Source organism: Herpailurus yagouaroundi, unplaced genomic scaffold, assembly GCF_014898765.1.
Source record: "Herpailurus yagouaroundi ecotype Mexico unplaced genomic scaffold, PumYag 77, whole genome shotgun sequence".
NCBI classification, from domain to species: Eukaryota; Metazoa; Chordata; class Mammalia; order Carnivora; family Felidae; genus Herpailurus; species Herpailurus yagouaroundi.
This window is the reverse complement of record NW_024412388.1, coordinates 72,525,355-72,540,678: the sequence shown is the minus strand read 5'-3', so window position 1 is coordinate 72,540,678 and position 15,324 is coordinate 72,525,355. Positions and strand designations below refer to the sequence as shown.

Sequence of the window (15,324 nt, the reverse complement as noted above, 5' to 3'; positions counted from 1 at the left end):
TGAATGACCAGAAAAATGAGTGAAATTATTAGAGAAGGTAAAGAGAAGAGTGGCAGTTCAGTTAGTGATTATTGTGACAAATAGACCAAGGATGGTTTTCTCACTTGGGGGTCTTTAGAAATAAGATGAATCTGCTTACCCTTGAAATGTTGTAAGAGCTATCTAGAAGAGGTCACCTCACCTTGCTACTATGCCTTAGCTAGACAAAGTGGATATTTTTAAAGGAAGCATAAGTTTATTATAACATTTCTAGAAATTATGTGTAACTTGCAGAGTTTTTCAGCTACTCATTCACTAAACATCTGGAGAGTCTATTGTGGCCAGATCTTTTGTTAGTAGAGTGCCCTGGGAAACATGGCAGCACACAGAAGGCATATGTAACCCAGCCAGAGCCTGCAGTTGGCGTGGGCCCAAGGGTCTCTTGGAAGGCTTCTAAGGCAGCTTAATACCGACAAGGTATTAATTGTGTTCTGGACATACAAAATATTTGTCACGGTTTACCCCTGTTTGCCTTTATAAATGGCAGCTTGCAGCTTCTCTGAATTTACAAAAAATTATGGGCCCTTCAAGCTCTATGTCTGGTGCTTATTTTGAATGGTGTGCACAGCAAATTTTTATGGTTCTTGACTTTTGGGAAAATTCCTTTAAAATTTTAGAACCTTGTCAGTTCCCTAGTTTTTAACATACTAGATTTTGCAAACCTTTTGGCAGCTGACACTTATTTTTATTTGGTATTTGGTGGTAAATCATATTTCTGTTTGTTCTCTGCAGATAGAATGTCAGTGGCTCTTAGACATTCAGTACATTATCATCAACAAGGAAATGGGCCACTTGAATTAGTGCATTATATGTCAGGAGAGTGACAAGACCAGCGGAGCTTCTGCCTTGTTTTTCATTTTAAAAGTTAAATGTTGCTTCCAGGCTTCTTCTGGGAAACTCTCATGTTGGCATCTTTATCAAGGGGCCTCTGTTGTATGTGTGTGTGTGTGTGTGTGTGTGTGTGTGTGTGTGTGTGTGTTTTGAGTTTTGGGTTTTTTTTTTCTTTTAGCATAGTTGACACACATGTTATATTAGTTTCAGGTGTACAACTCAGTCATTTGACAAGTTTATACATTATGCTATGTCCACCACAAGTATAGTTACCATCTGTCCCATTACGTCCCTGTTAGTGTCATTGACTCTTCCTTTCATTCCCATGACGTACTCATTCTATAACTCAAGGTCTGTATCTCCCTCTTCCTTTGATCCATTTTGCCCCATCCTGCCACCTTTCTTACCTCTGGCAACCGTCGATTTTTTTCTCTGTATTTATATTTCTGATTCTGCTTTTTGTTTATTCAATTTTTTAGGTTTCGTTTATGAGTGAGTGGAATCATACGGTATTTGTCATTTTCAGTCTGACCTATTTCACTTAGCATAATTCTCTCTAGGTCCATCCATGCTGTTTCAAATGGCGCAGTCTCATCCTTTTTTATGGCATGTTTGATTTTGTGTGTGCACGCACACGTGCATACCACATTTTCCTTATCCATTCATCTATTGATGGATACTTAGGTGGCTTCTATGTCTAGGCTATTGTAAATAATGCTGCAATAAATGTAGATGTGCATATATCTTTTTGAGTTAGTGCTGTGATTTTCCCTGAGTAAATATCCATTAGTGGAATTATTGGATCATACGGTATTTCTATTTTTAATTTTTTGAGGAACCTCTATACTGTTTTCCACAGTGGCTTTACCCTTTTACATTCCCACCAATAGTGCACAGGGTTCCTTTTTCCTCCACATCCTCACCGACACTTGTTTCTTGTCTTCTTGATTTTAGCCATTCTAACAGGTGTGAGGTGATATCTCATTGTGGTTTTGACTTGCCTATCTCTGATGATCAGTGATGTTGAGCATTTTTTCATGTGTCTGTTGGCCATCTGTATGTCTTCTTTAGAAAAATACCTATTCAGGTCCTCTGCTCATTTTTAATTTTTTTTTAATTTAAGTTTTTATTTAAATTCCAGTTAGTTAACATACAATGTAATGTTAGTTTCAAATGTACTATATAGTGACTCAACACTTCCATACATCCTCTGATGCTCCTCACAAGTGCACTCCTAAATCCCCTTCACCTATTTAAACCAACTCCCCTCTGGTAACCATCAGTTTGTTCTCCATAGTTAAGAGTCTGTTTCTTAGTTTGCTTCTCTCTCTCTCTCTCTCGCTCGCTCGCGCTCTTTTTCCCTTTGTTCATTTGTTTTGTTTCTTAAATTCCACGTACGATTGAAATCATATGATTTTTGTCTTTCTCTGACTGACTTTGTTTAGCATAATATTCTCTAGCTTCATCCACGTTGCTGCAAATGGCAAGATTTCATTTTTTATGGCTAATATTCCATTGTATATATACCACATCTTCTTTATCCATTCATCAATTGATGGATACTTGAGCTCTCTCCATAGTTTGGCTATTGCTGTGTGTAGCCCTGTATCCCTTTGAGTTAGTATTTTTGTATTCTTTGGGTAAACACCTAGTAGCGCCATTGATGGATCATAGGGTAGTTCTATTTTTAACTTTCTGAAGAACCTCCATATTGTTTTCCAGAGTGGCTGCAATGGTACCCATTTTTTAGTAGAATTATGTGGTTCCTTGATGTTGAGTTGTATAAACTCTGCATATATTTTGGATATTGACCCCTTATCAGATATATCATTTGAAAATATCTTCTCCCATTCAGTAGGTTGTCTTTTTGTTTTGTTTGTGGTTTCCTTTGATGTGAAAAAGCTTTTTATTTTGGTGTAGTCCCAATAGTGTGTTTTTGCTTTTGTTTCCTTTGACTTAGAAGACCTATCTAGAAAAATATTGCTATGGCTTATGTCAAAGTTATTACTGTCTGTGTTCTCTTCTAGGATTTATATGGTTTCAGGTCTCATGTTTAGGCCTTTAATTCATTTGATTTTATTTTTGTGTATGGTGTTAAAAGTAATCCAGTTTCATTCTTGTATGTGCAGGTTTCCAGTTTCTGGGAGGGGCCTTTGAATATCTATAACTTTCCAGATAATGAGAGCACTCATTCCCAGTTTTCTTCAGAGATGTTTTGTTTTAATATTTTGTACCCCCCTCCTTCTTTTATAAATGTTTTTATTTTTATTTTTGAGAAAGAGAGAGCATGTGGAGGGGCAGAGAGAGAGGGAGACACAGAATCTGAAGCAGGCTCCAGGCTCTGAGCTGTCAGCACAGAGCCCAATGCGGGGTTCAAACTTGTGAGCCACGAGACCATGACCTGGATTGAAGTCAGACACTCAAGCGACTGAGCTACCCAGGAGCCCCATTGTTTTGTTTTTTGTTTTGTTTTGTTTTGTTTTGTTTTAAGTAGACTTCATGCCCAGTGTGGAGCCCAACATAGGGCTTGAACTCATGATCCTGAGATCACAAGTTGGATGCTTAACTAACTGAGCCACCTAGGCGCCCCTTCAGAGCTGTTTTTAATCTTTCTTGTGTACTCTGGCCCTATCAGTTTTCCTTCTGCATTTCTGCCAAACCTTTGTATTCACATGTCCTCCAGATCTGAGCACTGGTTCAGAGATGAGAGTGTCAGAACATCAATTTCCCACTCTGACATATGGAGCTATAACAATTATGCTTAATCTAAAGAATTGAGGCAGTATAATACTTCTTTTTGGCTTTAAAAGTTATTATTTACAATCTTCTTTCTTCTATAAACAGGATGGTCTTAGTGTCACTAATGGCATTTAGTCAAAATTCTTGTCAGCCACAATAGCAGTTATTATCAGTTAAGATAACACCTTACATATTGTGTAATTTATTGAATGGCAAGTCAGGTGTATTTCTAGAGAAAGAAAAACCCTCCATTTAACAGTTGTTTCTACATCAGAACTTAATGAATTTTAGTAATGTGGTCTATTGTTATGAACTCTTTGGATATTGCTTGTCAGGTTTGTTATATAAGTAAATGAATTGTTTTTAGCTGCAACTAACAGAAACTCAATTCAAAATTGATTAAGGAAATGAAGAATCTCATATGCCAAGAATTTCTGTGCTCCGGAGTTGGTTGATTCATCAGCTCAATAATGTCATCAAGGACCCAGGTTCTTTCCATCTTTCTGTCCTGTCATCCTTGATGACGGTTGGGCTCTCAGACTAGTACCAGTTCCACGTACCATATCCAGACAGACAGTATCCAAAGGAAGAAGTGAGATTATGTTTCTTTCTGTACCTCCCGGAACTGTCAACAGACTTCCTCTCAGTGGCCCAAATTAGGTCATGTGTACCAGTCCCTGGCAAGAGGGATGAAACTACCTTGACTGATTCAGACTAGGAGGGATATGTTATTATTAATATGAGATAATCCATGTAAAATCAGTTAGCACAATGCTTAGCACTTAGAAAGAACTTAATAAATTTTATATATTACTAATGATAAGTCTGTGGCATTAATATTGTAAAAGAGGGCCAGAGTTATGAGTGATTAAGAGGTAGATTCCTCAGCCCTTGGGGTTACTGATTCTATGTTGAGGAGATAGAGAGAGGTGACCAGTACCATCTATGTGTAGTAGGTACACCTGGAAAGGCCATCTACAGTGCAGGGTTGTAGTTTAAGGCTCAGATCTTTAGAGAGAGCACAGACAAGGTCCCTACTCATAGGAAGAGATTGGGATAAGTTACTGCCACAGGACTCCAGGGAGAAGAACCAAAGTCACACCTGGGTTTATAGTCTAATGTGGAACAAGGTATAAAGAATGACTTAATGCTGAGCCTCAGAGGATTGGCCTGGAGCTTGTTAGATCCTCCTTTTTTAGATGACAGTTGATCCTGGTAGGGATGAACCCAAAGTTGAAGTTTCCTATCCTCCAAATGGTTAGTGTAAGAAAGTATGCAGAGGTTAGCAGCTAAGCAGGCCCTGATATGTGTTTTCTCATAAGAAAGGCATTATTGGCACTCTACATAGTGTAATTATTATCGTTGTTGGCAGATAATTAGCAGCACCTTGGGTTACTAAGAAACAAAAAAAACAAAAAAACATGAAGTATCATAAGTTAGTGTTGACACTCACACACCTTGTTTTTTAGATACAGCTTTTCCCACTGCAGCAGAATCCTTCTTTTGGCCTCTGAGGGTTTGCATCCTTCTCAGATTTTTTCATCTACTTTTGGGTTTCCCATGTCTTCCCACCGCCCTCCTCCCCATCCATATACTCAGCTTCTTGCTTCTGATTGAATTTGGTTAAAATCTAGAATACATTATTCATGAATAACCATCTGGAATGTTTTCAGTAAACTATCTTGGAGGGAAATAAAATTACAGTTAAAGTCACATTTATGAATGCCAGAAACTGTTTTGAGACTCCAACTCTTCGAAATGTAGAGCTGGAAATGACTTCATTTTTAAGCTGACCTGTACCCCCTCATGTTACAAGTATGGGAACCAAGATGCTAAATATTGTGGTTAATTTTTAGATCTTGTCACTAGAGATAAGCCAATAAGTTTAGAAGTCCATATCACAAGATAAACCAATAAGTTTAGAATTCCAAGAAATCAATGGTAAAAATGCAATGGATATTAATTGTCTTTGGGAAATGTTTCAAGAGATCTTATTCGTGTAACAGTTATAATTATCAAAGCTCAAAAAAAGGAAAATGAACTAGGTAGTTATAAAACTTTCACACATGTTGACCACGAATATCATGAGTTCCCAGAATAATCAAAGGATTAATGACATTTACTTGACTCTTCCTGATAACTTCTGAAGATTTTAATGCAGTAAATAATTTCCAGTTCTGTTGACCATATTCTTAGTATAGTAAGGCCTTAATTAATTTTTCATAAGTTAAAGTGAGCTGTTTGTGATCTGAGAATTATCCAGAAACTGTTTGGTTTCTAAGGAAGAATTCCAGATGACCCACCAGCAGGAAAGATAACCATTATAAACATTTTTATTTCTTAGCTTAAACGTTACTTCCTCAAAGTGACCTTTCATGACCCCTGAATCATGTACCCTTCTTATTTCTCAAAGCACACTATTGTTTTCCTCCATAACCCTTATCATAATGTGTAAACTATATGTTGATTTCGGTGAATCTTTAATATCTGTTACCCTAAGGGCACTATATAGCAGGAGTCATGTCTATTTTTTGATGACCACTCATTACTGTCTATTGTGGTATCTAGCTCAGAGCAGATACTCAATATTTACTGAATGAATGAAACTGAGAATAAGACTGGGATGGCTCAAGGCACATTTTTGTTCTGCATTACTACTTAGGGTATATACTTCTGTCATTTTCATTTCTATGAGCATGTATTAGATTTGTAACTTTAAAAAAACAGTATTGCAACTTGATTTCTATATTTTAAAATCTAACTGTACAACATTTTAGTAAATATTGGATTAAGGAAGTTGGTGGATCTAAAACTTTAAACTCCGTTAAAACATCTTCTTTTTCTTGGGAATTTCTTAGGAACATCTTAAGAACTTTTGCATCTTATTCTGAATAAACAATTTAGAGATAAGTTCAACATTTTGCTTCTGACCAAAGGCCTTTATAGATAAATTTTTAAAGTAAAATGTTTAAATTAGGAACTTTCTGTATTAGTTTTCCATTGCTGTGTGACAGCTTACCATAAATATAACACTTAAAAGAACACCCACTGGGGTGCCTGGGTGGCTCAGTTGGTTAATCATCTGACTCTAGATTTCGGCTCAGGTCATAATCTCATGGTTTGTGAGTTCGAGCCCCACATCGGGCTCTGTGCTGATGGCATGGGGCCTGCTTGAGATTCTCTGTCTCCCTCTCTCTCTCTCTTCCCCTCCCCCACTCTCACTCTCTCGAAATAAACAAACATTTAAAAAAAAATAAAAATAAAAGAATACCCACTTATTATCTCTCAGATTTTGCAGATTGGAAGTCTGGGTGTGGCATACCTGGTTGTGGTTGTTGGCTGGGCTCTGTTCTCACCTGGAGCTTAGGTCTTCTTCCAAGCTCATTCAGGTTGTAGTCAGAATTCATTTCCTGTGGTTGTAGGCTCAAGGTCCCTGTTTTTTTGCTGGCTGTTGACTACGGGTTTCTCTTAACTCCTAGAGGCAGCTCTGCGGGCATATCTCTAAAGGCAGTTCCCAACATGGCTGTTTGCTTTTTTTTCCAGACTAGTAGGACATCTCTCTGACTTCTTCATCTCTGACCTCTAAACCCCCGTTTAAGGGTTCATCATATTAGGTCAGGCTCACCCAAGATAATCTCCCTTTTAATGAACTCAAATCAATGGATTAGAGACTCAGTTGCATCTGCAAAATAACTTTACCTGTGCTATAAAAATGTGCCTAATCATAGGGGTGATATCTCCTCACATTTATAGGTTCTTTTAACGCCCAAGGGGAGAGATTTGCACATGGTATATACATCAGGCAGTGGCAGTCTTGGGTATTGTAGAATTCTTTCTCCATAGTTCCCAATGTGGTAAATTCTCAGAATCTTTCCCAGTTGATTGAATTGGTTTGAAATGTGTGTGGTGACTTGGTTTGGAGTGTATCTTCATGTCTCTGTGCTTTTGTAATCTCATTGTAATTAAAATGCTTTTGTTGACTGTCTGAAGATTTCTCTACAAATAACTCCTTCTCACAATCTGATCTAGGAATTGGAAAGATGAAGTAGGGGTTCTCAAAATTCATTAGTTTATATATATGCTTAGGAAAACAAAATTTAGGATAGGATCTTTGAACCAAACCTAAGTTCACATTGCTGCAATTTGTAGCCTGTCCCTCCTACCCCCGTTCCTCCAGCATGTCTGAGTTCACATTTTTGTTCATACAAATAGAGTGAACATAATCTGTTTTTTTTAAATGTTTAGTTATTTTGAGAGAGAAAGAGAGCAGGAGAGAGGCAGAGAAAGAGAGACAGAGAGACAGAGAATCCCAAACAGGCTCCACAATGCGGTGTTCAAACCTGTGAACCGTGAGATCATGACCTGAGCTGAAACCAAGAGTTGGACGCTTAACGGACTGAGCCACCCAGACACCCTGAACATAATCTGTTTTTTGTTTTTAATCTTTTCTTTTTTTTTTTTTTTTTGAAATTTTTAACGTTTATTTATTATTGAGAGACAGAGAGACAGAGCATGAGCATGGGAGGGGCAGAGAGAGGAGGAGATACAGAATCCGAAGCAGGCTTCAGGCTCTGAGCTGTCAGCACAGAGCCTGATGCGGGGCTCGAACTCACAAACTGCGAGATCGTGACCTGAGTCGAAGTCAGACACTTAACCAACTGAGCCACCCAGGCGCCCCCATAATCTGTTTTTAAGAGTATTATAAATGCTTACAATCTCTTCTAATATTTATTTTTGTCTGACTGCATAGTAGATATATAAATTATCTTGTTAGTGACAAGTTGTATAGGAGAGAAGAACACAAACTGCAGAGTAAAGTTCTCTAAGTTCATATCTCAGCTCTGCTGCTGTAAGACCTTGGTCAAGTCACCTACCGTGCTTCTGCTTCCTTGTCTCTAAAACAGATAATTCTTGTACGACTTTTATTGGGTTATGAGGGTTAGATTATTAAAGATGAATTCTTAAGATAGTGTCTGATACAGGAAGACTATACAAATGTTTGCTTTTATCATTGCTAAGTAAATTCCTTCTAAGAGTTTTGTCCTAAAATTATAGCAGAGGATTCCAATATGTTTTTATTTAGGAATTTTTCAGACTCAGTCATTTAGTATGTTATGCCTCTCTCTGATCTTTTTTTTTTTTTTTTTTTTTGTAGTTCTAGTTAGTTTTAGTAATTTAATTAGCACACGTGGGAAAGTTAAGGAATAAACCACTGAACAAACCTCAGGCATCCCAAAGTTGAAGGGTGGTAATTAATATGTAGGCTGTCATTGGTGAACATTTCCGATGTGGTTTATACATTCTGTTCATATTACTTAGTGTTTTAATTGTACTGCACCTTAGCATTCTAATACCCTAGTATACAGAAATGTCACCCATCTCTGAAATGAAGAGGTCATGGAATCTGGATCCTCTTAAATAGGATCTTGTAATACCAAGTGGACTTGAGTGTACAAAGTTGGAAAACAGAAGGCATGAGCTTCATTTCTGATGTGGGCTGTGCTTTGTGTGGAGGCTTCGGGAAAATCATAATCACACAGTGCAGTGAATAGGAACACAAACAGGAGCATGGGCTCAGAAAGCTTGACTCAGCAAGTCAGTCAACTTCCTTTAGCCTTAGTTTACTCATATGTAAAATGGGTATACTGATGCCTGCCCTTACTTCCTTTTCAAGTTATTGTGAGCATCACAACAAATATTTCATTTTATTATCACTATATATTCATAAGGTATATCTGCTCTGCTGGCTTGTTAACTTCCCAGGAACAGGGACTATGGTTTGGTGTTTAAATATTTGTAGCCAGGTTAAAAAAAAAAAAAAAAAAAAGTTGGCATCTACTAAAAGTTTGCTGAACTGAAATGTTGACTGAGAAAAGATATATAAAAGTATGATAGAGACTTGAAGTATTGTTATAAAATCAGCCAAATGTACACTAGTCCAAGTGGCCACAGGATCAAAGATGTGCTGATTGACAAAGAACATTAAAGTGGCATAAACAAATGGAATGTGACCTTTTGAGTGTGACCAGGGACAACACAGTGTAACTTTGATGTATCAACAAGTTTCAAGCCAGCTGTGCCTTGACATGATAGAGGCATCACATCAGCTTCTTGAGTGGCTTCCTCAGCATTATCTATGACTACCAACAAAGCTATGTTGCTGCTATTCAGCTCTTAAGAGCTAGATAAGAGTGTGAATAGGATGACAGTGTAATTTTAAAGCTCTTATAATACGATGAGTACTTGGAACATTGAAATGGGCACTGAAAACCTAGTGGTGATAGCACAGCTCCTAGCACATGGCAGATCTGGGGGGAACCGAGTTATGTTGGCCACAGACAAGCCAATGCCAGTGTCCTCATTCGTGGTCGTAACATCTGGCACCCCACTGAGCAGAGCAGCTAAAGGAAAGCAGCTTGGCAGACAGGTCGGTGCAGACTCTTAGTGGGACTGCAGCACAAAACTGTTCATCAGGCCTTGTGAGCACATTCACCACATCCAAATGGAAGATATGAAACATCAGAGTGGTCATTGTTGAAAATAGGCAACAAAAGCAACTTTGGACAGGGCCAACGTGAAAATATTGGCATCTACGTAAAGAATACTGAACTAATGACAGTGCTCTTACAAGCTATTGGGAGTATAAATTCCCAATAAAATGTGTAAGGTTTTATAATTATTTTAGTATTTTGTATTTGGGGGAAATTTTGCAAGAAGAGTTGGGATCAAATGGTATATTTGTATCTTTTATTTCTTTTTGAAAGGTGGCCAGAATCCAAACCAAGCACTGAGTTAATTTAGGGCAAAACAATAACATCAGCAGCTACTGGTTTTGACCACAGTGTGCCAGGCAGTATATATTAGCTTATTTGTTACATAATTCCTGTTAGAGTGGAAGCACTATCCAATTTGCAGATTAGAAAACTGAGGCTCAGGAAGTATAATTCGTCCCAAGTTGCATACCTAATAAGTGGTAGAGCCTGAGTTCAAATCCCCAGTTCTTTCCATTCACCATGAGAACCCAAAAGGAATAAGATGAGAAGACAGGAAGATGATGTAAACATGAAGGACACATGAGGGAACAGAAATGAGGGCCATGAAAGAAGGTAAGAGAGTAGAACACAAAGGGTAAGAAAAGGGACCAGGCATTGAGAAGGATTGGGAGTTCTTTCGATTGAGTCCTTTAGAGTAGTCATGTCTTCAGGAACTGTCATCATTCTGTATCATCTTGGCTGATGCCCCTTTGAGTCCTGTGGGGCAGCTTAGCAGACAGGTCCACTTACCGCCTTATCTAGTGCATCCAGCGGGGCGGTTTTAAAGCAGAGATTAGACAAGAAAGCTACCACATAGCCTGACAGCTTCCAGGACCTGGAAAGAAATTAAACTGGAATGATTCAGATTTAAATGTGTCTTCAGTGTATGTGCTTTAACTTTACGTTGGCTTTGCAGAAAACACGTGTCATTTTAATTCACTGGAAAGCAGGTGGAATCTGTCATGGGGTGAAACATAAGAAATCTGTACAAATGTAAGAAAAAGCAACAGCTTCCTTTTGTGCGTCAGTTTCATAGTACAAGTATGTGTCACTCGGTCCACATAAGCTGATATTCACCAAAATAATAAAATTCGCATCTAATAGTCATTGAGCAATTATAGTGTGCCCAGTGCGTTACATGTATTTAATCATCAGGAGGAGCCTAGGGGATTGGTACTATTATGACCAACCACCCATTTTAAAGATGAGAAAACTGAGGCTCAAAAATTAAACAAGCTATCACTGGCTAATAAGTAGCTGAGCTGGGATTTGAATTGCAGGCCCTTGATCATAACACTACACTATGAAGTGCCTGTGACTTGTGTCACCCCATGATGACATGAGTACTCCAAAAAAAGAGAGAGAGAGAAGGAAAGGGAGGCAGAGAGGGCACTAAGAAAAGAAGGAGAAGATAATGACCTCAAAACTAGTACCAGCTTTGAGGAAGACATGTGGGTTGAATGGTTGGAAGCCGTAGAGGTGATCTGAACCTCTCTGTGGTCAGAGAAGGTATCTATAGCGAATCAAAGGGTAGGAGGAGCCAAAAGGGGGCAAGAAGAAATGGGAGTACAGGGGCACCTGGGTGGCGCAGTCGGTTAAGCGTCTGACTTCAGCCAGGTCACGATCTCGCGGTCCGTGAGTTCGAGCCCCGCGTCGGGCTCTGGGCTGATGGCTCAGAGCCTGGAGCCTGTTTCCGATTCTGTGTCTCCCTCTCTCTCTGCCCCTCCCCCGTTCATGCTCTGTCTCTCTCTGTCCCAAAAATAAATAAACGTTGAAAAAAAAAAAAAAAAGAAATGGGAGTACAAAGTAAAAGAATGAAACCAAGTACACGCAGAGTGTAAAGGGGAGGAAGAAAGTTCGTGTAAATCTTTGGAGTATGACAATAACGTAGTTAGATTTTAAATTAAAGTTGTTTCTCTGATTTACCCTTTTATTTCCAATTTCATGGGTGAAAATGACCTATTCAGCTCAACCTTTAGAATTAATACTGTTTGTCTGACAGTTTCTCTCCACCCTGAGTAACACTAAGTTCCACCCTGCAAGGTTAGCATCTCAGTAAAAGGTGGGTGTGCTGTTTAGTTGTTTTTTTTTTTTTTTCCTCCTGAAAGTTAATTAAGTCAACATTAACCATGGCTATGTAACCACAGAATGGGCAGTTTCTTTGAAGGCTCATGGTTTGGATCTTTTCCTGCAAAACTTCCCACTTCTATAGCTATATTTAGTGTGCTAACTGCCTGAATAACTGGCTTGCTATGGGTCTCTGTGTCACGGCAATACTGGGCCTTGTTTGCCTCCAAGATTGCTTTGTGGAACCATGATGCCAAGAGTTTGCAGTTCTCAGTCGACAGCCTCTGGGTTCAGCCTCTCGTTTCTTCTCCAGAAACTTCGCTGGAGTTAGCATTGCCGATTTGATGCCATATGGCTCTATGATTCTCAGAACCATTTACTTAACATTTAATAAATTTTTTAACTTGTCCATACCCTTAACTCTGAAAGTAATATGGTATCATCAATGTTTGTATCCTGACGACTTTGTTTATATAGATGTGACTGAATATTTAAGGAGAAAAAAATAAAGTACTGGCCTTGCGCAAAAGCCAGTTTTCTCATGTTGGTGCAGCTGTTTTAACTTTTAAGAAACCACAAGCATTTTATCCTCTAAAACTTTAATTTGAAAGACACAGGACTTTTAAAGAAATACAGTGTTTCTGAAACTGATATATATTAGCCTCCCTACTTCTGTTCTCTTTAAACTCTTAAGAATTGAATAAAGTTCCTGAGTTGATATTACATATACATTTTTCAGAAAAATACATGTAATTGCTGTATTCCTAGTAATCTTTGAAATGTTAAGTTATAGTAGAAGCAGTAGCATCATAAGAGAGACAAAATGTAACAATAGCTGCTTCATTCTCTTGACCTCTCTTCAAGCTCAGAGAATTTTCCATAGACCCAGAGGCAGATGCCAAAAGGAAACAGTTGTGTGTTTTCTTGGGTTCACTGTAGCCCAGCAAGCCCTGGTAATTGTTATTCGGCTTCTTTTTTTATGCTACAGCCATGATTCTCCTTCCTGTTACATAGAAAAACCTATTCTCCTGTTAAAAGAGAACACTAGATGTGTTTATTACAACATTAAGACCGTTTGTCCATGGAAATAATTTTTTATTGTTCTGAGTCACTCTGGTTTGTGGAATTTTTACATGAGTTCCAGCACAGGGATGAGATGATATATTTATTTTAATTTGTATCCTCTTTTTTTCTTGACTGCATGAATGTCAGGCTTGTTGTCAGAATATCCCCATATTTTTATTACTTTAGAAGTTACACTGCTGTAGTTGTGTCTCCTAAATTCTTCATTGACAATTCACTCTGTGTCCTGGGCATGCTGAATTTTGGCAGGACTACCTGCTTCTCTCAGTGTCATGGGATCTCTTGTTTTTCCATTAGCCCCATTCATGTTGTCTCGACATATGTCTTTACCATGTTAAAGGTTATACAGACCTTCAGAAATACTTGAATTGCTTTGTTGAGGGGTGGCTGGGTGACTCAGCTGGTTAAGCATCCGACTCTTGATTTCAGCTCAAGTCATTATCTCACGGTTCATGGGTTCAAGCCCCAGGTCCAGCTCTGTGCTGACAGCAGGGAGCCTGCTTGGGATTCTCTGTCTCCCTCTCTCTCTGCCCTCCCCCACTCATTCTCTCTCTCTCTCTCTCTCTCAAAGAAGTAAACATTTTCTAAAAATTGTTGAGCAGCTGGAAAGACTTGAATTAAACTGTGAACTTCAAAGGGCATTTGTTATGCCTTAATTTTTTTTCTTGCATTAAAATAAACCTCACTTAGAAGTATTCCCTAACTCAGCTCAGAATATCTCTGCTTTAAACTATACCCTGGAATCATAGAAAGCCCCTAAAATTCATTTTCAACTATGCTTTGGTTTGATTGCAATTATTGTATGTGTTAATCACCTCTAGGAACATAGGTTAAATTTAACTAACAGTTCAGATTTACAGAGTAGTCTTAGATGTTCTGACATTTTAGAAAATATTTGAATAGAAAATAATGACTATCCTGTGGGCTGAGATTTCAAGTTACTGGTTATTGTCATTAATATTTCTTCCATATATTACTCTGTGTGTATGCAATTCTGACTGACTTACTAACTGACTGACTGACTGACTTAAGATTTAAAATTAAATCTTGTACTTTCTGGCAAGAATTTGAGGATTGGGTGTTGCCTTCTACCTTTTTTGACTCATATGTCCTAACTAGTCGGCCTCCAAAAGAAAAAGGGGCTATAATACTGACGTGAGCATAGACTAGACAGAGACAAATTGGACAATTTCTAATAGATAATTTCTTCTCTTACAATAATTTCTCTTACAATAGATAATTTCTTCTCTTTGGTCATGGCTGGTCCAAACTATACTACCTATATTCATATATTCGCAAGGGTTTATGTGTGTGAGTGCGTGCACATGGGAGCATGATTCAGCATTCATAAGTTTTAGGTGATTTGTTTTCTTGTCAGAAAATGGTAGAATATTAATCTGAATCACTTTATTTTCAACAGGTTGACATGATGAAAGAAACGTTAGAAAAACTTCAGCTCAATCTAGTAGAGATGAAAGATGAAAACGCAACCTTAGATGGTGGAGATGTCTTATTCACAGGTATCCTAGTCCTTACTTTCTCCTATCCAAAACTATTTCTGATACCTGGCTTGTATTCACTTGTTTAACTATAGGTTTTTTTTAATTACCAAAGTAAAAATGCCAAATGCAGAGAAGCTGGAAAATACAGGAAAGCACAAAAGAGAAAAAAAAAAAAAACAAAAATGACCTTTCATCCAACATTTGGGTGTATGTCCTTTTAGGACCTTTATATGCATGTAGTATTTGCATATTTTTTACAAAAATGTTATCAGGGTGTACCTATCACTTCATAGGTTGCATCTACTACATTCTACAGGGTGCATTGTTTTGCATTGTGATATAATATCTGGTTTGTATTTAAAAGATTCTTAATTCAAGATGTGTCATTTACACATAATTTTCTTCCTGGACAGCAAGATGAATTTAAGTAATTTTCAGTGTAAATTGATTTGGCTTCAGTGCCAGATGAATAATAGCAGAACTCAGCCAAGTATAAACAGCTAATACTATTATTGATCTAACTAGAATCA

The 15,324-nt window shown here is 38.0% G+C and overlaps 1 protein-coding gene across 6 annotated transcripts in view; it reads left to right on the top strand.

The window, feature by feature from the left end:
- The window catches only part of DDAH1 (dimethylarginine dimethylaminohydrolase 1), a 137,731-nt gene that overhangs the window by 82,938 nt on the left and 39,469 nt on the right, over positions 1-15,324 (top strand). For 5 of the 6 annotated variants that reach the window (XM_040470829.1, XM_040470830.1, XM_040470834.1 and 2 more), the window contains one exon: positions 14,713-14,812. In XM_040470829.1, coding sequence (XP_040326763.1) covers positions 14,713-14,812 — 100 coding nt within the window. Of the gene's footprint in view, positions 1-10,813; positions 10,819-14,712; positions 14,813-15,324 lie in introns of all 6 variants that reach the window. The other variant, XM_040470835.1, reaches the window with a different exon arrangement.